This window comes from Mobula hypostoma, chromosome 7 (genome assembly GCF_963921235.1).
Source record: "Mobula hypostoma chromosome 7, sMobHyp1.1, whole genome shotgun sequence".
In the NCBI taxonomy this organism is placed as follows: Eukaryota; Metazoa; Chordata; class Chondrichthyes; order Myliobatiformes; family Myliobatidae; genus Mobula; species Mobula hypostoma.
Genome location: NC_086103.1, coordinates 167,943,187 through 167,965,395, shown reverse-complemented (window position 1 = coordinate 167,965,395; position 22,209 = coordinate 167,943,187). Strand labels below are relative to the sequence as shown.

Genomic DNA, 22,209 nt, shown 5'->3' with positions numbered 1-22,209 from the left:
AGGTGCATCACAAGTATCATTTAGTTTCCGTTTTATTTGTATGTCCCACTTCAGGATGGACCTCCTCCAGGATTAGGCCGTGTTATTGGGGAACTGGGAGATGACGGTTGGATCAGAGTCCAGTGGGATACTGGGAGCACCAACTCCTACAGGATGGGAAAAGAAGGAAAGTATGACCTGAAGCTGGCTGAACCACCACCCACTGCGCAGCCAGCTACAGAAGACTCTGACACAGAAGATGATTCGGGTTAGTGATCAAATATTTGGTGAATTGTTAATACTGTTAGAATTAGTTTGAATTTTTTAGTGGGGGAAAAACATAAATGGGGCTAGAATGGAATAGTTTTTAAACTAACCTGGTTTTGAAGGAGTTGGAGTGCATATTTTTATCTGCTTAATGTCATGTTTTTGAAAAATGTTTAGCATTTTTATTTGAATGCAGGAGTTTGGATTCAGCAGAGTGTATAATGATGAAACTATTCTTGTTTAGGAAGGAATTGAACATTTAGTTATGGTTTATTAATGCAGATTGTAGCATTGTCAAAACGTGTCATCAAGGTACTTAAGTGAATCTTAATCTTAAAAGTTTTCTTAGCAATTTCTCTTAATCCTTAATATAGAGGAGCAAAATGAGACCATTGAGTTTGCTCCACCATTCCATCATGATTGATTTAGTATCCCTTTTTCCTGCCTTCTCCCCATAACCTTTTGATACTCTAACTGATCAAAAACTTATCAATATCCACATTAAATATATCCAATTACTTGGTCTCTACAGCCATCCGTGTCAATGAATTGCACAGCTTCACCACCTTCTAGCTAAAGAAATTCCTCTTCATCTCTATCTAAAGGAATGTCCTTGCATTCTAAGGCTGTGCCCTTTGGCCCTAGACTCTCCCACTAGGGGAAACATCCTCTCCATATTGATTCTAATTTCACAATGAAAGCAAGTCTGTTATTCAGTGTAAACTGCAATGTCCAATGAGGACTTGCCATGTATAATTAGTGTGAGCTTCTCTTGACAATATTGGAAAGCTGAGTAAGGAAAGATCTCATTTTATTTTATTGAAATACAGTGGGGAACAGGCTCTTCGAGCCATGCCGCCCAGCAAACCTCGATTTAACCCTAGCCTAACCACAGGACAATTTACAATGACCAATTAACCTACCAACTGGTACATCTTTGGACTGCGGGAGAAAACCTGAGTGGTCGTGGGGAGAACGTATAAACCCCTTACAGGCAGCAGCAGGACTTGAACCCTGGTTGCCTGTACTGTAAAGTGTTGTGCTAGCTACTGCGCTGCTGTGCTGCCCTTTGAAAGATGCTTACTATTGGAAAAATAAATATGAAATCTTTTTTGTGCACAGAAGTGGAATCCGTGGAAAAGAACACTCACCCAACATTGATGTTGTTGATGGCAACAGTTAATCTTCTGCAGACGTTATCTCTTTCTGCTGGAATTCACTCAGACGTAGTTCCAAATGAAGCTATTAAAACTCTATGTGGACTTTTGCGGATGTTGGTGGAAAGTGGAGCCTCAGATAAAACAGGTATTGAACTGTAAGGTCTGGACCAACCTTTAACCCGTGATGATGTTTTGAATTTCAACTTCATCTATCATGAGGAAATTATAAATATCACTTTTTGAATAACTTCTAATGATAGAAGCTTTATGTTTTGTATAATAATCTGTCTGATTTGTTTTTAGTTTTGTTGCCTGTGTCTTTTCTCAGTTCTTCTGTCTCTGCTGCATCTGTTCTTCAGATGAGACCTTCTGCCCACCAGATGGAACAGAGATAGGCTTCCCCGGTCTTATCACCCACCAGTCTATGCATCCAGCACATCATCCTTAGCAACTTCCATCATCTACATCATCTCAACTGCAATTTGACCTTTCCACCTGTGTTGCTTTCTGCAGGGATCCCTCTCCATGACTCCTTGTCTGCTCATCACTCCCCACCCTTGCCAAGTGCCTTCACCTGTAACTGGATGAGTTGCAACACTTGTCCTACACCTCTCTTCTCACCCCTTCCAGAGCCTTAAATATCCCTTCCAGGCAAGGCAAATCCTTCAAGCTTATTTATTACATCTGGTGTGTCTACCGTAGCCTCCTCAACATTGGTTGGACCAGTAGCAAACTAGACGACTGCTTTGTTGATTGCTCCTACTGCCCTGGCTGTCTGGAACTCCAATTGCTAGCCCTTTTTAATTCTCTTCCCCATTCCCACACTGACAAGTCTGCCACTGTTAGGGTGAGGCGAAACGCAAACTAGAGAAATAGCATCTCCCGTTCCACCTGAATAGCCTGCAACCTGACAGCATGAACGCTGAATCCTCTGGCTTCCAGTAAATCAATTCCCTTTGTTCTCTTTTGTCTTTTCTCCTAATCTACTCAGTTCTTCTTGCACTCACTCTAGTCCCTGTCACCCTGTTTCCTCTTCTCCAACCTACTGTGGTTCCCCTCCCCTGCTGCTCCCCTCTGCTCACCCTACCTCCCTGACCTGATTCCATGCTCCACTTCCTGCTCCTTTCAGATTCCAAATCTTCAGTTCTTTGTCATCTCCACTGCTCAGCTCTCAGCTTCTACCCACTCTCCCCTCCTTTGCCTGTTGCTCCTCCTCACTGGATTTATCCATTGCTTACGAGATAAAATCTGTAGATGCTGGGAATCCAAGCAACGCACACAAAATGCTGGAGGAACTCAGCAGGCCAGGCAGCGTTTATGGAAAAGAGTACCGTTGACGTTTCAAGGCTGAGACCCTTCATCAGGACTCCATCGCTTACTAAATCTTGCTCCACCCCTTCCTCTTTCCATCATTCAGTCCAAATGAACTGGTCTAGTTCTGAAACATTCACTATCCATTTCCTTCCATAGATGGTGTGGAGTTCCTCGAGCATCTTGTTTCTTGGTCGAATTGTAAGTTTAAAGTAAACAGTGATTTATTATTAGGTCTGTGTAGAAATTCTAAATATGGCGTTATTTAGTGGCCTGGAGCCCAGTCTTACAAGTTTGCTGAACATGCACTTACTACTAGATTCAAAGTAGTGTATAAAGTCAGTGATAATGTTGTGTTTTATTTAATTATTCCAACTGTCACTAACTCCTGTAAGGAAAAAGTAGTTTTGTTGTTGGAGTCATAGAGCACCGCAGTGCAGAAATAGGCCTTTCACCCACTGTATCCAAACCAAACCCGATCTTTTGCCCCATCTACCTATGTCTGGACCATTTCCCTTCAAAATCCTCTCATTCATGCACCCATTCAAACTTCTCTTGTTCTTGTATATTGAGTTGTTATATTTGGCACAGTGAGAGCTTTGGTAACCAAAAGATTGCCTTAGACTGATGGGGACAATGAATAAAACGTGCAGGTCGCAATGCGGACTGGCTGCACACCTTTTAGGCATGGTTTTATCATCTTTGAATCTACTGAAATACATGAAGCATATGTGCATTATTTAGAGAAGTTAAAATATCCATTTTTTTCCCCCAGCTTCTTCTGTAAACAAAATGGTATCCAGAGAGCAACACAGGAACTGGTGTACACTGGGTTTCATTAGAAGCATAGCACTTACTCCTCGAATGTGTGGTACTCTGAGTTCACCTCAGTGGATTAGTTTGCTAACCAGGATTGTTGAAGGACAACAGTCATTTACTGCTGTGTCACTGCAGCGACAGGTGAGAACTTCTGTGGTTGAACTCATTTTTAGAAGGAGCCAAGGGCTGGAAATATTAAAAATAAAATGCTTTTTGTCTGAAGTGTTCCTCCCCCCCCAACCCCTCTCATTATTCAAACATCTCAGTATTTCACCTCAAAGTGTTAAGTATTAGTTGTAAAACCATATTGAAATGTTGATGCTTGAGCTTCAAAATAAAAGCAGATAAAAGCTAGAGGTATTGAGCAGGTTGGGGAGCGCCAATGGCGAAGGAACTGGAATTAAAGTTTGAGGTCAGAGACCTCTTCATCTGATCAGTATCTAGCATTTTATGAGTGAAGAAGTGATCAGCCAATTTAATCCCAGTCTGTGGCATCTGGTGTTGGGATCTCACCATGGTCTGGTCTGTCTTTATTAATAAACACAAAGGATTCTACAGATGCTGGAAATCTAGGGTAAAAATGTTGCAAAAACAAAGGAGCTGGTTGTGACAATGTTGAAAAAACAAAGGAGCTGGTTGTGGCAATGTTGCAAAAACAAAGGAGCTGGTTGTGGACTACAGGAGGAATGGGGTTTGCTAACCCCTATTGACATCAATGGATCTGGGGTTGAGCTTTTAAATTCGTTGGCATACACATCACCGAGAATCTCACGTGGTGCGTAAATACTGGCGGTGTGGTTGAAAAAAGCACAGCAGTGCCTCTTTCACCTCAGACAGTTGAAGAAGTTTGGCACGAGTCCCCAAATCCTATGGACTTTCTACAGGGGCACAATTGAGAGCATCCTGACTGGCTGCATCAGTGCCTGCTATGGGAACTGTACCTTCCTCAATCGCAGGACTCTGCAGAGAGTGATGCAGACGGCCCAGCTCATCTGTAGATATGAACTTCCCACTATATAGGACATTTACAGAGATAGGTGCGTAAAAAGGGCCTGAAGGATCATTGGGGACCAGAGTCACCCCAACCATAAACTGCTCCAGCTGCTACCATCTTGGGAAATGGTACCGCAGCATAAAACCCAGGACTAACAGGCTCCGAGACAGCTTCATCCACCAGGCCATCAGACTGATTAATTCACACTGATACAATTGTATTTCTATGCTATATTGACTGCCCTGTTGTACATACTATTCATTACAAATTACTATAAATTGCACATTTAGAGGGAGACGTAACGTAAAGATTTTTACTCCTCACGTATGTGAAGGATGTAAGAAATAAAGTCAAATCAATTCAGTTCAATTCACACACAATGCTGGAGGCACTCACCACGTCAGGCAGCATCTCTGGAGACGATGTTTTGGGCCGAGACTCTGTTGAGACCTGCTGAGCTCCTCCAGCATTTTGTGTGCGTTATTCTGTCTTGATTAATGTACTTATCTGGCTTTCACAAGGGCCTGTAGCCCACCTACTTTCCAACCATCATCCAACACCCCATTTGCCGACCCCAAGAATGTAAGGAATCGAAGCAGGATTAGGTCATTTGGCTGTTTTGTCTTATTTGTTAAGATCGTGGCTCATCTTCTACCTCAGTATCATTTCTTGATAGTATTATCATATCCATATATTCCCACAAATCACAGTTTTTAAAGTAACTCAATGGTTGAATTGAATCTTCACAGTCCTCCAAGGTTCATTCCTTTCTGAGTTGGGGGAAATGTTGGTAGAGGAGAGGAAAAGTTCCCTCTTTTCCGTCCTCAATGGCCTACCCCATATTTTCAAACCTAGTCGAAGATTCATCAGTAAGGGGAAATGGAGAGACGTCTTCTCAGCATCTGGGTAGTCAAACCTTTTAACAGTATTGTAAGTTTTGAAGCGATCTCCTCTGATTCTTCTAAACTCCAGAGAGTACAGTTCTAGTCTACTCAGCTTCTCCTCATATGACAAACCTTTGAAACTAGCCCACTGAATCTTTTTTAGCATGCTGTCCACATATGCATGTAAGTACATCTTAGATGAACCAAATTTGTATCCATTACTCCAGATATGATCTTATCAAGGTTCTCTACACAATTGTAATGAGATTTGCTGGTAATTAAAATCTTTTAATGTAAAGGATTAAATACCATTTGGCCACTATACATGCACGATGATCTTCACTGACTTGAATATAAGTACATCCAAATTCCTTTGCATATCTATGCTATCCAGTAGCTTGCCATTTTACAAATATTTTGATTTTTGATTACGTTCACCAAAGTGGATGATCTCACATTTTCTTCAACATAATATTCCAATTACTCTGTTCTTGCCCTTTCATTTGGCTTGTTTATGTCTTGTATTCTTTTTACATCATTCTCCATTTTTGAGCCTGGTTCTGTGTTGTCAACAAATTTGAGAAGATGGCATTTAATGCCTTCAGCCAAATCACTTGTATAGATTGTAAAGAAGATTTGTATAGATTAAGAGTTCGAGTTTGCTGCTGACACCACTGTCGCAGGCCAAATCAAATATGATGACGAATCAGCATATAGGAGGGAGATTGAAAATCAGGTTGAGTGGTACCATTATAATAACCTCTTACTCACTCAGCAAGATCAAGGAGCTGAATATTGACTTCAGGCCAAGGAAACTAGAAGTCCGAGCCAGTAGTCACAGGAGGATCAGCGGTGGAGAGGGTCAGTAACTTTAAATTCCTCAGTGTTATCATTTTGGAGGCTCTTTCCTGGGTCCAACACTTAAGTGCAATTACAAAGAAGGTACGGCAGCGCCTCTACTTGCTTCGGAGTTTGCAAAGATTTGGCATGATATTTAAAACTTCGATGAACTTCCCTGGATGTGTGGTGGAGAGTATATTGACTGGCTGCAACACAGGCTAATATGGAAACACCAATGCCCTTGAATAGAAATTCCTACAAAATGTAGTGGATAAGGCCTAGTCCATCACAGGTAAAGCCCCTCCCTCCACCGTTTAGCCCATTGAAATGAAGCATTGTTGCAGGAAAGCAGCATCCATCATCAGGGACCCCTGTCACCCACGGCATGCTCTCTTCCTGCTGCTGCCATGAGGAAGAAGGTACAGGAGCCTCAGGACTCACATCACCAGGTTCATGAAAAGTTACTACTCCCCAACCATTAGTCTCATAACTTCACTCAGGATCACTTGCCCCATTATTAAAATATTCCCACAACCTATGGACTCACTTTCAAGGTCTCTTCATCTCATGTTCTTGATATTTATTGCTTATTTACGTATTATTATTTCTTTCTTTTTGGATTTGTACCATTTGTGGTCTTTTGCATACTGGTTGAACACCCAAGTTGGTGTGAACTTTCATTGATTCTATTATGGTTATTATTCTTTTATTGATTTATTGAGTATCCCCACAAGGAGATGAGTCTTGGTGACATATGAACTTTGTTAATAAATTTACTTTGAATAGCTGGGGCGTGGCATCAATTTCTGCAGTACCTTACTAGACACAAATTGCTAACTTACAAAACAATCTGTTTATTCCCTTTCTTTGCTTTCGGTACAGTATAAGCATATTATCCTATTCCATATGTTCTCACTTTATTGACCAATCTCCTGTATGGAGCTTGATTGCAAGCCACCTAAAATCCAAATGCTTCACTTGGACCAGTTTCCCCTTTTGTATTTGAATGGTCCCTTTTGAAAGAACTTAAGCAGATCAGTCAAATACGATTCTTCTTTCATAAATCCTTGTTAACACTCTATATTTCTGTTATTTTCAAGGTTTTCTCTTCCAATATAGACTCCTGCCTTTTCACTGACACTGATGGGTGGGTAATTGCCTGTTTGCTCTATCCCTTTTCTTAAATAACGAGGTTGTTTAACCACCATGGTGGTTCCACAGGAACAATTTCAGAACCTACAGAACCCTGGAAGATGACCACCACAACGTTCACTATTCATTTCGCTGTACCTCCTTCCTTCAAAACTTATGTAGGTTATCAGTTTTTGGAATTTATCAGTTTTCAAGCTCACCAAATTCTCTAGAGCTTTCTTGTTAAACTAATAGTTCCTTTTGTTTCTCGTTGCTGTTAGATCCTTGATTCTTTAATATGTCCGACAGATAGTGTCTTCTGCGAAGGCACACAGCCTCTATGCTATTCACTCTTCTCATCACATTCCCAACTGCTGACCTTGGACCTGACCCCCTAGCAACCTTCTGGCCTTAACCCACTTTTTCTGATCAATCAGGTTTATTACTCTTACAACCCCTCCCACTACTTGATCAAGTCCCTGACATCATGGATCTTCTTTACACACTCTGTAGAGATGATTTGTGTGAAAGCAAGACCTTCTCTTGTGCAAGGCTTGATTCACTAGTTCTCAATGGTTTGGGTCTTGCTGAATTTCCTGGTGACAAGCTATCAAGTAAAGTGTTTGTTGACCAGTTGTGAATAGACATTTTAATGAGACTTTCTAGAGAGGAGTGAATCAATTTCTAGGCTTGCATTATATTAATATGTTCTGCTTTTCTATTTTATTTATGTTAAGATCTTAGCCCTGCGTTTGCTGCAAGCAGTCCTTCCTTCATGGGACAGAGATGAGCGATCAAGAGACATGAAGTTCCTTGTTGAAAAATTGTTTGTGTTTTTGGGTAGTCTCCTAAGCACCTGCTCATCTGATCTTCCACTGTTGAGAGGTGATTTATGTTTATTTTTCTGATCGAGAAACATGATGGAAAAAATAATGGTGGACACATGTTAAAAGTATTTTCTGCCTTTTTGTAGAAGGAATGCTGAGAAGAAGGAAAACTAGACCTCAGGCTTCTCTGACAGCCACTCACAGCAGTACATTAGCAGAGGAAATAGTTGCTCTGTTGCGAACCCTTCACTCTCTGAGTCAGTGGAACGGACTTATCAATGAATATATCAATTCTCAGCTTAACTGTGTCAGTGAAATCATGGCAGATAAACAAGCTGAGGCAGTAAGTACATACCTGGTTTTCTTTTCTGCCTCTATTTGCTTGTTCCATGCTTGTAAATCTGATTTTTGTGACTAAGAAACTGTTGGCTTGATATCCCATTGTACCACAAAAAGCATTAAAATGTCTAGCTTTAAAAGAAACAAGAATAAAAGCAATATATATGAACCAACAATGAGAATTATAAATTCCATTCCCATTCTCAGTTCCCCTTTCCCCTCCATAACTTGCAATTTTTAAGTGAAAACAGGCTTTATTTGTTTAATGGGATATATGGGAATATTCTTCCATCTAGCTTTTATTTTGTTGAGCTCTCAACCATTTCTATAGGTCAGAGTCACATAGCACAGAAACAGGCCCTTTCACCTGCTGACCAAAGCTTTTGTTAGTAGCTCTATTGGTTTTGTTGCAATTGTGTTGTCCTTTTTTCACTGGATTGTGGTGTTTTCTGTTTTCTTACATTGTTGTAGCAACACTTAACAAATGGGCATTATCAGTCTCCAGGAACATACAGTGTTCAGCTTTCTTCTCGGAACCGTTTGTCCATGGTACGGTAGTGTAGCGGTTAGCACAAAGCTTTACAGTAGCCAGCTGTAAGATTGGGGTTCAGTTCCTGCCACTATCTATAAGGAGCTAGTACGTTCTCCCGCAGTTGCTTGGGTTTCGTCCAGGTGATCTGGTAATATACAAGTTAGGGATAGTAAATTGGGACATGCTATGTTGTTGCCAGAAGCGCGTTGATGCTTTGTGGACTGCTCCCAGCACACATCTAACGCAAGATACTCATTTCCCTGTGTGTTTTGATGTACGTATGACAAATAAATCAAAGATCCTTAGAATTACCACTTGTAAACTACAAGTTCACATTCCTTTATCCGAAATTCTGAAACCCATAAAGCTCTGAAAACTGAAGTTTTTTTTTGCCAACAGCTGACATCGCTCAGGTGTAACATGGCAGCGCTAGCAGAGGCCGCCAGACGCCAGTTGCGGCTCAACGCTTGTACTGGTTACACGTGCATTTGCTGTTCGCTGATATTTTGTGTTCACTGTTGACTTTGACATTTTCACAGTGAAATTAAACAAAAAGAGCTGCAGATACCCCTATGGGTAACAATGAGAAAAAGAGAAGGAAGCATCTATCATTATCAATAACTCAGAAAGTGGAGTTATTGCAGAAGCTTGATCGTGCTGTGTCTGTGCGGCGTCTTACTGAAGAAAATATTGTCGGAACTAACACTGTATATGATTTAAATAAACAGAAAGACAAGTTACTGAAGTTTTACAGTGACATTCTACATTTATTCCAATAAGTAATTTACCATGTGTTCGATTCGGTTTGTTTGAAGCTGTATATTTTTATATTTTATTGAATGTTTTTGTAGGAAATAAAAAATTTTCTTGTCATTATTCCCTAAACAATACAGTATAACAACTATTTACATAGCATTTACATTGTATTAGGTATTATAAGTAATCTAGAGATTTAAAGTATAAGTCGACTGTACCTCTTCTTAGAGATGCTGCCTGGCCTGTAACTTTTATGTGTGTTGGGAGGATGTGGGTAAGTTTGGTGTGCCACCGGGTCCTAAAATCCACCACACTGTGACAGGTTAAATAAGGGACTTCAGCATACGTGTTTTTTGGTATCGGGGTGGGGCGGGGGTCTGAAATCCAAAAAATTCTGAATTCCGAAATGCAACTGGGCCCATTTCAGATAAGGGATTGTGGACCTGTACCAGTGGTTTGTGTTAACTATATGTAGGTATATTATTTTTGCTGTCCAGATCTCACATTGACTGTGAGGCCAGGTGTGTGCCTCCATTAGTTTCTGGCTTTTTCACAAATGGGAAAGAGAAAGGGATTTTGCAGTCACTTGTCAATATTCTGAATGACAGAATACCAAACTTTGTCCACTCTTGGGAAAAAGAGCCATGATCTCTTGTGCATTAATGTTTATTTAAGACAACAGGTATACTACATTTTAGTGTCTGAAATCTTTTCTTTTTCTGTGTAATCTTGCAGATAGTCTTGGAAGATTATTTTCCGGATTCAGACAATCCAGAGATTGGTGGACTGATGGCAGTTCTGGCTGTGATTGGTGGAATAGATGGACGGCTGCGATTGGGTGGCCAGGTGAATCATGAAGAGCTTGGTGAGGGGACTGTAGCTCGAATTACTCCGAAGGGAAAAATTACAGTGCAGTTCCACGACATGAGAACGTACAGAGTTTGTCCTTTGAGTCAGTTACAGCCGGTAGGTGATATGTGGTTACTGAGCTCTATTTCTTGCCTTCGCATTATCTGAGCAGAGCCACACTACATTCATACCTTGAGAGGCCAAATTCATAATGCCCACATTTATTTTATATGTTTCAGCTCCCAATGACTGCCTTCAGTATTAACAGCTTGCCATTTTCTGACCTAATGCTGTCTGTCTGGGCTCAGCTCGTGAATCTGGCAGGGAGCAAACTTGAAAAGCACAGGGTGAAGAAGTCAAATCAGAGCCTTACAGGTAACTCAAGTATTATTTATTTTTAGTAACACACACAAAATGCTGGAGAAACTCTGCAGACAGCATCTATGGAAAGAAATAACAAGGTCCAGATGAAGACCCTTGGCCTAAAACATTGATGCTTTATTCCTTTCCATAGATGCTGCCTGACCTGCTGAGTTCTTCCAGCATTTTCTGTGTTACTCTGGATTTCCAACATTTGCAGAATCTCTTGTTCTTTTGTTTATTTTTTATCTTTGTTCTGAACTAGCAGAGTGTGGACTTTATGACACTTCAGGCTACAAACTGATTAAGGCAACTGCACGCACATGTTCTACAATGTAATCTTCCTGTGTGACTCAGCTACTTTGCATTTCTAAAGATGAATTACAAAAGGTTTTGTACCAACTGTAATTAAAATTTCTGACCTGTAACAGAATCCGTTGGATGGGATCATTTTGGTACACTTAAGGAACTTCTAAAATCTTCTTTTGCTAATATTGAGGTCTGAATCTTTTTAAAATTTTTGCCCCCACTACTCTACTGGGTGACACAATAAATTAAAACTCAACATGACAAGTGGACCTTTAAGATCATTTTAATGTTAGATGTTAGTTTTCAAGAATTTTTTTTAATGATAAAATGTAACACTTGAAGTCTCCCAAGCTTGGCAGTTTGGAAAATAGTATTAATATACATTTTTTTTGCCATTTCAGATCAAGTGGATTTATTTTTGCTAAGGTGTCAGCAGCTAAAACTGTACATACTTAAGGCAGCACGAGCTTTACTCATGCATCAAGATAAATTGAGGCAGATTCTTTCTCAGCCTGCTGTGTTTGAAACGGGTACACTTTCTGCAGGTATGATCTAGCAAGCCACCTCTATTTCCCAAAGCAGATTACTGTGTTACATTAACTGCTCAGGTGACTGTGAAAGCTTTATCTAAGTTGATTTTTAAGCTAATAGTCCTGACCTAGTGGTATTAATTGCATCTTATTCAGCAGTTTGTAAGCTTTCATCTCGTAAAAGAGTCATAATGATATAATGTGTTTGCTTTTCAGTGCTACACAGTGAGTGAACGGGATAATAAATGCACGTGGCCCATTCATGATCAATTAATAAATACTATGTTAAAATAGTTAAGCTATTGAGCCCAATTATGTTTGTGGAGCTCTGATGTGACGTGTTGTGTGACAGCAGTAATCATTGCAATAATTAATGGTTCAGAATGTTTTCCCCAAACCTGGAAGAAGAAGAAGAAGAAGAAGAATAGCCCTTAACTAGGCAGTGGAGTTATCAGGGCACCATCATGACGGCGTTTCCGTAGCAAGCTATTCTTGTTTTACGAGGCTGAGTTGCTAGCTCGACGCTCAACCCGACTTGGATTCGAACTCGGGGACCTTCACTCTGGAGTCCGGTGCTGATATTATTGCGCCACTAAGCGGGACAAAACCTGGAAGAAGCAAGTTGTTAAATTTTCTTAAGTTTTCCAAATAACACTAAGTGGCCACATGATAGGGTACCTCCTGTATGTTGGTGATACTCTGCTGCTGCAGCTCATCCATTGCTAGGTTTGATATGTGTGTTCAGAGATGCTCTTCTGCACACCACTGTTGTAAAGTGTAGTTATTTGAGTTACTGTCACCTTCTTGTCAACTTGAATTAGTCTGGCCATTCTCCTCTGACCTTTCAGGAACAAGGTGTTTTTGCCCACAGAATTGCTGCTCACTGGAAGTTTTTTGTTTTTCACACCATTCTCTTTAAACTCTAGAGACTGTAGTGTGTGGAATTCCCAGAAATCAGCTGTTCCTGAGATGTGCTTCTGGCACCAACAATCGTTACACAGTCAAAGTCACTTAGATGACATTTCTTCCCCATACTAATGTTTGGTCTGAGCAACAACTGAACCCCTTGACCATGTCTGCATTCTCTTATTCATTGAGTTGTTGCCACATGATTGGCTGATTAGATATTTGCAATAACAAGCAGGTGCACCTAATAAGTTAGCCACTGAATGTATATTGGTTTGCAAAAAGTGCAGAACTAATTTGGATTAGACTGTTAAAAGTGAAGGAATTTTGCCTGCTTGCATGTGGATTACTGCAACGCAAACGCTTTCCCACCCCACCTGGGAAGGGCAAAAATAATTTTTGACGATGGTAAAGCATATTATGGAAAATTCTTCCAACCCCAAAGACAAACAAAACCAGTCCAGAGCATCATATGGTCCAAATGTTATCTGTAAATACACAAGTTAATCTATTTTCCATGCTTTAAAGAGCGATTTGTAGATCAAAAGACTTATATCAATATCAATAATTATTAGGTATTATTAATAAAATAGTATTGCTATTGTAATTCTTGAAATTTAAGGGTTTGATAAATCTAATCAACATTTTAGAGGTCCAATTTTATCTGTGTTAAATGCGAGCTACTAAAAACCATGTCTTAAGTGCTGACACTTTCCTCATGTTTTTGATGTACCATGGTTGATCCTTATTCTTGACTGTCAACAAAACTAGGTTAGGAAGTTCAGTACACAACTCATAATTAATAGAAGCTCGCACTTAGAACATGAATTCTACTGTTCTCTCTGTACCAATAATCATTCAGACCACTTTTCCAATTAATAACATCAAAATAGGGGATCTCTGTTGGCCAGATGATCGATCCTTTCTTCTCCCGGCCCCTGGCGTGGGGGTTCTTCCTTGCGATGGTGGGTCCCTTGAGAGAGTTATCGCTGATAGCACCACCAAAATGTCGTCCTCTATATTCGTTACAAATCAATTAAAATATTGCATTCCAGTGTCATAGGCTGTAGGTCATGTGTCTGACCTTTAACACCTTCTTATTGGTTCTGCTCCAGGCCGGCATCCAGTTATTGCCTTCTTCCCTGCAAGTGACAGTCGATCATTTACGGCTCTTTGTTCTCTTTGGTAACCAGCTCGAATCACTCCAGACAGACATAGACACCAACATTCACAAACCTGCATGGTATATTACAGGGGTCTCCAACCTTTTTCGCACCGCGGACTGGTTTAATATTGACAATATTCTTGCGGACCGGCCGACTGGGGGTGGGTGTTCAAGTAGGATTAAACTCACCTCAACATGTCTTTTACAGTTAGAGTTGCCAACTTTTTCACTCCCAAATAAGGGACAAAAGTAGCAGTCAAATCCCGGGACACTTGGGTTCACCCGGAGAAAGTCTACCATGACCATGAAGCCTTGTGCGGGCACCTGTGTGCACATGCGTGATGTGTGCATATGGACGTGCACATGCGCGTACGTGCCGATTTTTTTTTCCCACAAATTGGTTTTGGCTTAATCTTTCCGACTATACTGTACATACATTATTTCTACTTTATATAGGCTGTGTATTTATCATATCATTCCTGCTTTTACTATATGTTAGTGTTATTTTAGGTTTTATGTGTTATTTGGTATGATTTGGTAGGTTATTTTTTGGGTCTGGGTACGCTCAAAAATTTTTTCCCATATAAATTAATGGTAATTGTTTCTTCGCTTTAAGCCATTTCGGCACGAAAGGTTTCATAGGAACGCTCTACCTTAGTGGGGGAAATATGGGACAAGGGCAGTCCTGTATGGGACAAACCAATTTAGCCCAATATACGGGAGGTCCCGGCAAATATGGGACAGTTGGCAACCCTATCATCAAGTTCCACAGTGCGTGACAGGGAATGAGGAAAGGTGCAGCTGACTCATATCGTTTCCTCGCGGCCTGGTGGCACTTGCTTTGCGGCCCATTACCAGTCCGCGGCCCGGTGGTTGGGGACCGCTGGTATATTATATCAAAAAAAGTCACAAATAACCTCTTGTTTGCAAATTATCTCCAGTCCTGCATTTTACCTGAAGTAACTTTGTCTTTACTTCAAAACACAGAAAGCAAAGCAACTTCATCTCACAAAATGGAGGACGTAAAACAGCTATACAATGGCAGCCTCCATCCAGGAACATGGCAGGAACAAAGACTTGACCCACTGTCCCTGACCTATTCGAGTTCAACGTTTTCTTCCAAATTTAAAATCCAACATTATGTTATAGTAACTTTAATCACTGAGAGATTTATGTCCTGAAGTCAGATTCTATTGCTTGCATTATGATGCTTTCTCAGCTATTATAAAAGTTGGCTCTGCAATTTTCAGCTCTGATGTTTGTAGCAGAGCAAGTGCATGATTTGCTGGAATCTGAACCATACATTTGGCAAGTTAAGTAGTGCATGTCTTTTTGTACCCATAATATCTGTTGCTTATTATACCACTTTGTGTCTTCACTTTCAGAGGATGCGACAGTTTCCTCTCCTGACATTGCTGATTTTTCACCTGAAGGACCACAACCCCCTCTGATCTTACTACAGCAACTGCTGAGTGCAGCAACCCAACCATCTCCAGTGAAAGCTGTGTTTGATAGATCAGAGCTTGAGGTTTGCTGTTTTTTTTTTCCTTTTTTTAAGCTTTCCTTAAACATACATTTTTTAAAAAATAAGCTAATCCAAAGCACTTTCTATGCAAGTGAGATTTTTGTTAAATAAAAGTCTGGCAAAGTATCATAATTTCAGTTACTTGGGTGAGTTTGCTGCACAAAGAATTGTAGTAGCAGTTTTTATTGCTCTGAAGGTTTTTTATTTCAAAAGTTAGTTATTGGTCACCTTTGTTGTTAATTTACTTCTTGAGCATCCACTTAAAGAAACAAGTGAATGAAAATTGTTCCACTGTCACTGGACCAGAGCAGCATCTGGACTTGACACCTAAATTTCCCAAAATATATTATCTAAGGCCTACAAACATTCTGTAAATTTGGTACATGAAGAATGTGCTTAAGATATTGGCCCTTCTCTTTAAATGAATACAGCAGTAGCCGTTTCTGCCCAAGCAAGATACCCATGTCGAAACTGCTCAGATAACAAATGTGTTGTTCCTGTGTAATCTGTTAAAGTTATATAACACTTTATCAGTGAGTGTTAGCTGTTCCTCCTTCCGATTGTTTGTGACAAATGTGGGTTCTCAATGAACGAATCCTCAAAGTATATGGAAACTTCTCTCCAGTTTTATTAATGTAGTTGTGCAACTAGTTTCCTTTTCTGCTGTCTCAGTCTTTGGATCCACTCCAAAACCTTCAACCTTGTGAAGGGACTGTTCTTCAATTTATTTATACTTAATTTAGCACTGAAACATGCATTGTTAATGAGGCCAAGAGACCGTACATGGAGAAAAATAATTGAAGGAAATAATGGGATGTTGAAGCAAAAAGTACATGGGCTTTTTGGGTCTGGTACCACCTCCTTGGGCATGAACTTTTCTTCAGAAAGGATTTCTAAAAAGTTATCATACAGAACAAATGTGAAAAACGGTGGAAAGTGTTTGCACTGTGGGCTCCCAGAGTTATGAATAACCTGTCTTAAGGAAGTCTGCTGTTAAGATTCTCCCATACATTTAAAAATAATTTCAAGCTACTAATAATTGTTAAGTGTTATGGTATTAATAAATGTATAAAGAATACATTTTATTAGTATAATTTGGGGGGCTGATAATCGAAATGGAAGAATTATAGCAAGTGTATATAGGTAAATGTGGTATGAAAACCGATATTTCTGACTTGCGAGAAAATGGACTTGCAGATAATTCTCAGGAACAGACCCTTTATGTAACAAATGGGCTGCCTAGTTTCTCTAAGAATCTCATAATCTACCTTGTTATGATCTTTCATTGTTTATCTGCACTGCACTTTCTCTGTAGCTTTTACACTTTACTCTGCATTGTTGTTTTACCTTGTTCTCGCTCACTGCACTGTGTAATGATTTGATCTGTATGATCAGCATGCAAGACCACTATATCTTGGTACTTGTGACAATAATAAACCAACTCCAAGAAGACATGAAAGCTCCAGGAGCAATGAAGTACAAGGTGGGCTATACATTACAAGGGAGAACTGAAGGATGTAACTGGTCACTGAATGGCCATTTATAATGGTATTCATTGGAAGTGGATCATAAAGTCATACCCCAGAGCTATAATTGCTCTGAACCAATTGGTCAATCATCATCCATAAATTGTCATATTGCTACTTTTAATACTAGTTTTATGGCCGTCATGTATCTGAGTTGTGCTTTTGTACTGCTGGACATTGCTTGTTCTGGCTGGTTACTTGATTTTATTTATTGTTCATTTTATTTGTTGTTTTATAGCATTGAGTACGAGAGTTGCAAACTCATTTTCTCTGTATTGGTGCATGACAAATTGTACTATACAATGACAATAAAGGTGCTTTATTTCATTTCATTTCAAATGGGCTATTCAGCCCATCACACCTATGCTGAGCGAGGCACCCATGTCTGTTAATCTGAAATTTCAGCAGTTGGCTTGGAGCCTTTACATGTGATTCAAGTGCTCAGCTAGACCCTTCTTCATTGCAACTCTGCTTCTACCACTCTCCCTGACAATACATTTCTAGGTACTTGTCAGTCTCTGGGCTTAAACAAAAGTTGCCTTAATTCCCCTCTAAATCCCTTTGTCCTCTAGTTTTGCTCACCTCTGATAAAGTGGACGGGTTCCTGGAGTCTCTCCCTCATTTTTTAAGGTTAAAACCTTGAGTTTTCAGCCTTATTCTCAGTACTGCTTACATTGCACATGTTTAGCTTCTGCATAATTCTAAAAGCTGAAGGAAGTAGCATTTTGGACTATTCATCTAGCTACAGATATTAGACTTCATGTTTGGAATGGCTTGTTTTGGTGAGCATCTTGTTGATGCAATTGAGAAACTGAAAAATAAACATTCCTTGAGCTCATGCAATATAATTGTTGTCCATATCAAAGAAAATCATGTTTTTTATGTACTCTTTGTGTGATGTTTATGCTAATTATTTTCTTTTATGATTTGCTTTCCGCCAGGCTGCAGCTCTTGCTGTTTGTCAGTTCTTGGCAGTGGAATCCACACAACCATGTATACCAGTATTTGATGATAGCAGTTCAAGTGAAGCTACGACGCCTGTTACAGTACAGCCTGTGCGATCAATAAAACACAAGAAGCAAAAGCCTTCTCCCCCTCCACCCTTGCCCATTGTGGCCCAGCTAATGGAAATGGGCTTCGGACGGAAAAATATCGAGTTTGCACTAAAATCTCTCACAGGAATCTCTGGAAATGCTGCAGGATTGCCAGGTAAAAAAAAGTTGCAATATTCAGACTTCAGTGCTTCCATGTCATTTTGCAAATAATATATTTTTTTCTTTTGAGCTAACTACTCAATTCTGGAGCTTGCTAAGAAAGTACTACGTGACTAATTACAATCTTCGAATCAAATCAGGTTTAATTATCATTCAAACTATATATAGATACCAGCAGAACGAGAGAGCGTTCCTCTGGGATCAAGGTGCCAAATATTCAAAGTAGCAAGCAAACAATTAAAATAGCGAGTAACGAAGCATATTCACTTGGAAAAAGAAACATATATATATATATATATAGTCCAAGTTCCTGAGCAACTAAGTTCAGCAATCGATGATGGTTTCCCAGCAGTGTGCAGATACACGCAATTCAGCCTGTCATTCCACTGCTCAAACACGGGAGGGCAGCACCAACGGGAGAGGCCAGGCCCTAGCTGAGCACGGAGATCACGCTGTAAATCTTCTGGGAATTCTCACCTGGTGTGCAGCAGCAAGCAAGCCGAAGGCTACACAGCTCCCATGTGTCCATCCCTGCACTAGACAAGGATAACAGGCCTGCGGCAACTTACATTATTACTGTTCAACAGAGTCTTGTGATTGCTAGTGAAATATCTGAGACAATCTCCTATGGTTATACTGCATGAGCTTCGATGCTTCCGAGCAGCAGGCAGCAACCCCCTGCAGCCATGTCAGTTCCTCCAACATCCCGACCACCACCTTTCCTGAAATTCTGAGTGGGTCCTCCTCTGACACCCCGGCCGGCCCCTCTGATCAACGAGCAGTTCACTGATGGAGTAATCCTGCAGTACATGAAGTTCTTGGAGCAGAATTGTCTTTGGATCATAAAAAACAAATTTTACAAAGGAAAAAGCACCTTTGCTTGGCCCCCGAGAGACTGCTGCGTTCACACATGCTGTCATCTTATCAGAAGGAATTTTAAAAACCGGTGAAATGAATAGACTAATTTGTAGGGTTTCTCTGATGCCTTTTTGTTGCAATCAGAAACTTGTACCAAAATCAATTTACCATATATTGTCATAGAAATATATGGCATGGAAACAGGTTCTTTGACCCGCATCATGTTTTGACCAAGATGCCCATCTAAGCTTGACCCATTTGCTGATATTTGACCCGTATCTGTCTAAAATAAATATCTTTAAAATGTTGTCATACCTGCTCAATCACGTCATCTGGCAGCTTGTTTCCATATGTGAACCACCCTCTGTGTGGAAAGAGTTGCCCTTTGGGTTTAATTAAATCTTTCCACTCTCACCTTAAAACAATGATCTGTAGTTCTTGATATCCCCAGCCCTGGAAAAAAGACTGTGCTTAGTCTCCCTGTCATTGTTTCTCATAATATTATATACCTCTATATGATCACCGTTCAATGGTTCCATTTAATATCAGAGAATGTATACAATATACAACCTGAAATTCTTACTGTTCCAGACATCTACAAAACAGATGAAAAACCCAAATGAATGAATAACAAGAAAATAATAGAACTCCAGAGCCTACCCCTACTACACACAAGCAGCAGAAAGCTTCAACCTTCAACCCCCATATGCCTCAGCAAAAGGGACATCATGCCCCCAAAGGGACCAGGATCTGGAGTCCATAAAACAAAACAAACACTCCATCCCAACAGTTCGACTTGCCACAGTCCTCTCTTGCGCGCTCTCTCTCTCTCTCTCACTAACAAGGGAGAGAGAGGTACCACTGCTACCACAGTGAGAGGGGAGACCCAACACTCTTCAGCATCACTTTATTTCTAGTTTATTCAACTTGAGAATTGGCAGCTAACACTCTCTCACCAGCGAGAGAGAAAGAGGGAGACACTCTGACCACTGCACTGTTACCTTGATGTTCTGTTCTCCCACAATACTTCCGTCGGCAACACCAGTGAGGAATCAGGTGGTCCACAGGGCCGCAGAAGGCCGCGCCCAACAGTGTACCTCTTCCAGACTGCTCCTGGAGATATCAACAATGCAAGACTGCTTGGCAAGCTCCAAGAGTGGGAACCCACTGCTGTGAAGAACTACGGTTTGAGTGCAGCTGTAGATCATGGACTGCGACAGGAACCCAGCCACCTTGAAAAGAAAAGACACTAGAGAGAAGAATTTAAAGTTTCGCAGATGGCCTGGGAGAAGTCGCTCTCTAGTGCCGTCTTTAGCTCCTCTTCCAAGTCTCCTGTGCTCCAAGGAATAAAGTCTAAGCCTGTTCGATCTTTCCCTCAAGTCCTGGTATCATCCTCATAAATATTTCCTGTACTCCTCTCAGCTTAATGGGATATTTTCTCTGTCGTAGGGCAGCCAAAACTGAACTTAATGCTTCATGTGCAAAATGCTGGAAGAACCCAGCAGGCAAGACAGCAGCTAAGGAGGGAAGTAACACGTACATACAAAAACCGATCCAACCTGATGGTCCATGCCCCCCTCTACCGCCACTTTCAGGTCAGAGGAGCAACACCTCATATTCCTTCTGGGTAGCCTCCAACCTGGTGGCGTGAACATTGATTTCTCTTACTTCCAGTAATTTTAACTCCTTCCTCATTCCCTCTTCTTCCGTTCCCCACTCTGGCTCCCCTCTTCTCCTCACCTGCCTATCACCTCCCCTGTTGTTGTTCCTCCTTCCCTTTTTCCCATGATCCACTCTTCTCTCCCAACAGATTTCGACTTCTTCAGCCCTTTACGTTTTCCACCCATCACCTTCCAGCTTCTCACTTCATTCCCCCTCCCTCACCCACCTGGCTTCGCCTATCACCTTATACGCATTCTCCTTCCCCCCTCCCCCTCCCATTTTCTTATTCTGGCTTCTTTCCCCTTCCTTTCCAGTCCTGATGAAAGGTCTCGGCTTGAAACATCAACTATTTATTCCTTTCCATAGATGCTGCCTGACCTGCTGAGTTCCTCCAGAATTTAGTAGGTGTGACCTCTAGATTTCCAGCATTTGCAGAATCTCATTTTATCTATGGAGAGGAATAAGCAGTCACTACTTCAGGCTGAGACCCTCCTTTGGAGGGATCTTGACTCAGTGTCAACTGCTTATTCCCCTCTGTAAATGCTGCCTGACTCTTCCAGCATTTTAGAAACATAGAAAACATACAGCACAATACAGACCCTTCGGCCCACAAAGCTGTGCCAAATATGTCCCCACCTTAGAACTACCTAGGCTTTACCCATAGCTCTCTATTTTTCTAAGCTCCATGTAGCCATCCAGGAGTCTCTTAAAAGATCCTATCGTTTCCGCCTCTACCACTGCCACCGGCAGCCCAATCCACGCACTTACCACTCTCTGCGTAAAAAAAACAAAAAAAACTTACCCCTGACATCTCCTCTGTACTTACTTCCAAGCACCTTGAAACTATGCCCTCTCGTGCTAGCCAATTCAGCCCTGGGGAAAAGCCTCTGACTATCCGCAAGATCAATGCCTCTGATTATCTCGTACACCTCTATCAAGTCACCTGTCATCCTCCGTCGCTCCAAGAAGAAAAGGTCGAGTTCACTCAACCTTTTCTCATAAGGCATGCTCCCCAATCCAGGCAACATCCTTGTAAATCTCCTCTGCACCCTTTCTATGGTTTCCACGTCCTTCCTGTAGTGAGGCGACCAGAACTGAGCACAGTATGCCGAGTGGGAATTGAGCACAGTACTCCAAGTGGGTGCTACTGTAGATTTCCAGCATTTGCAGAATATTTTGTTTATATACACATATCTTCCATGTGTGGCCTCAATAATGTTGTCTTGAATTCTATTTTGAAGGAGTTGAAGCATTGGTTGGTTGGCTGTTGGATCATCCTGATGTACAGATCACAGATATCTCTGATACTGAGAGCACTCTCTCCGAGTATTCGGATGAAGAAATTCTAGAGGATGTGGAGGAGGTTGAGGCTGCTTGTGCTGTCATTGGTTCTCAAGCGACTATATCCAATGTAATTTTCAAACCGAATATACTTAGCATATTTTAATGACATTTAGTTGATGTGA

At 40.9% G+C, this 22,209-nt stretch overlaps 1 protein-coding gene across 7 annotated transcripts in view; it reads left to right on the top strand.

The window, feature by feature from the left end:
• The window catches only part of herc2 (HECT and RLD domain containing E3 ubiquitin protein ligase 2), a 240,637-nt gene that overhangs the window by 121,520 nt on the left and 96,908 nt on the right, over positions 1–22,209 (top strand). For all 7 annotated transcript variants that reach the window (XM_063054516.1, XM_063054512.1, XM_063054515.1 and 4 more), the window contains 11 exons: positions 55–247; positions 1,369–1,551; positions 3,493–3,677; positions 8,123–8,270; positions 8,359–8,555; positions 10,575–10,805; positions 10,928–11,063; positions 11,759–11,902; positions 15,344–15,486; positions 17,951–18,218; positions 21,985–22,154. In XM_063054516.1, coding sequence (XP_062910586.1) covers positions 55–247; positions 1,369–1,551; positions 3,493–3,677; positions 8,123–8,270; positions 8,359–8,555; positions 10,575–10,805; positions 10,928–11,063; positions 11,759–11,902; positions 15,344–15,486; positions 17,951–18,218; positions 21,985–22,154 — 1,998 coding nt within the window. The remainder of the gene's footprint in view (positions 1–54; positions 248–1,368; positions 1,552–3,492; positions 3,678–8,122; positions 8,271–8,358; positions 8,556–10,574; positions 10,806–10,927; positions 11,064–11,758; positions 11,903–15,343; positions 15,487–17,950; positions 18,219–21,984; positions 22,155–22,209) is intronic.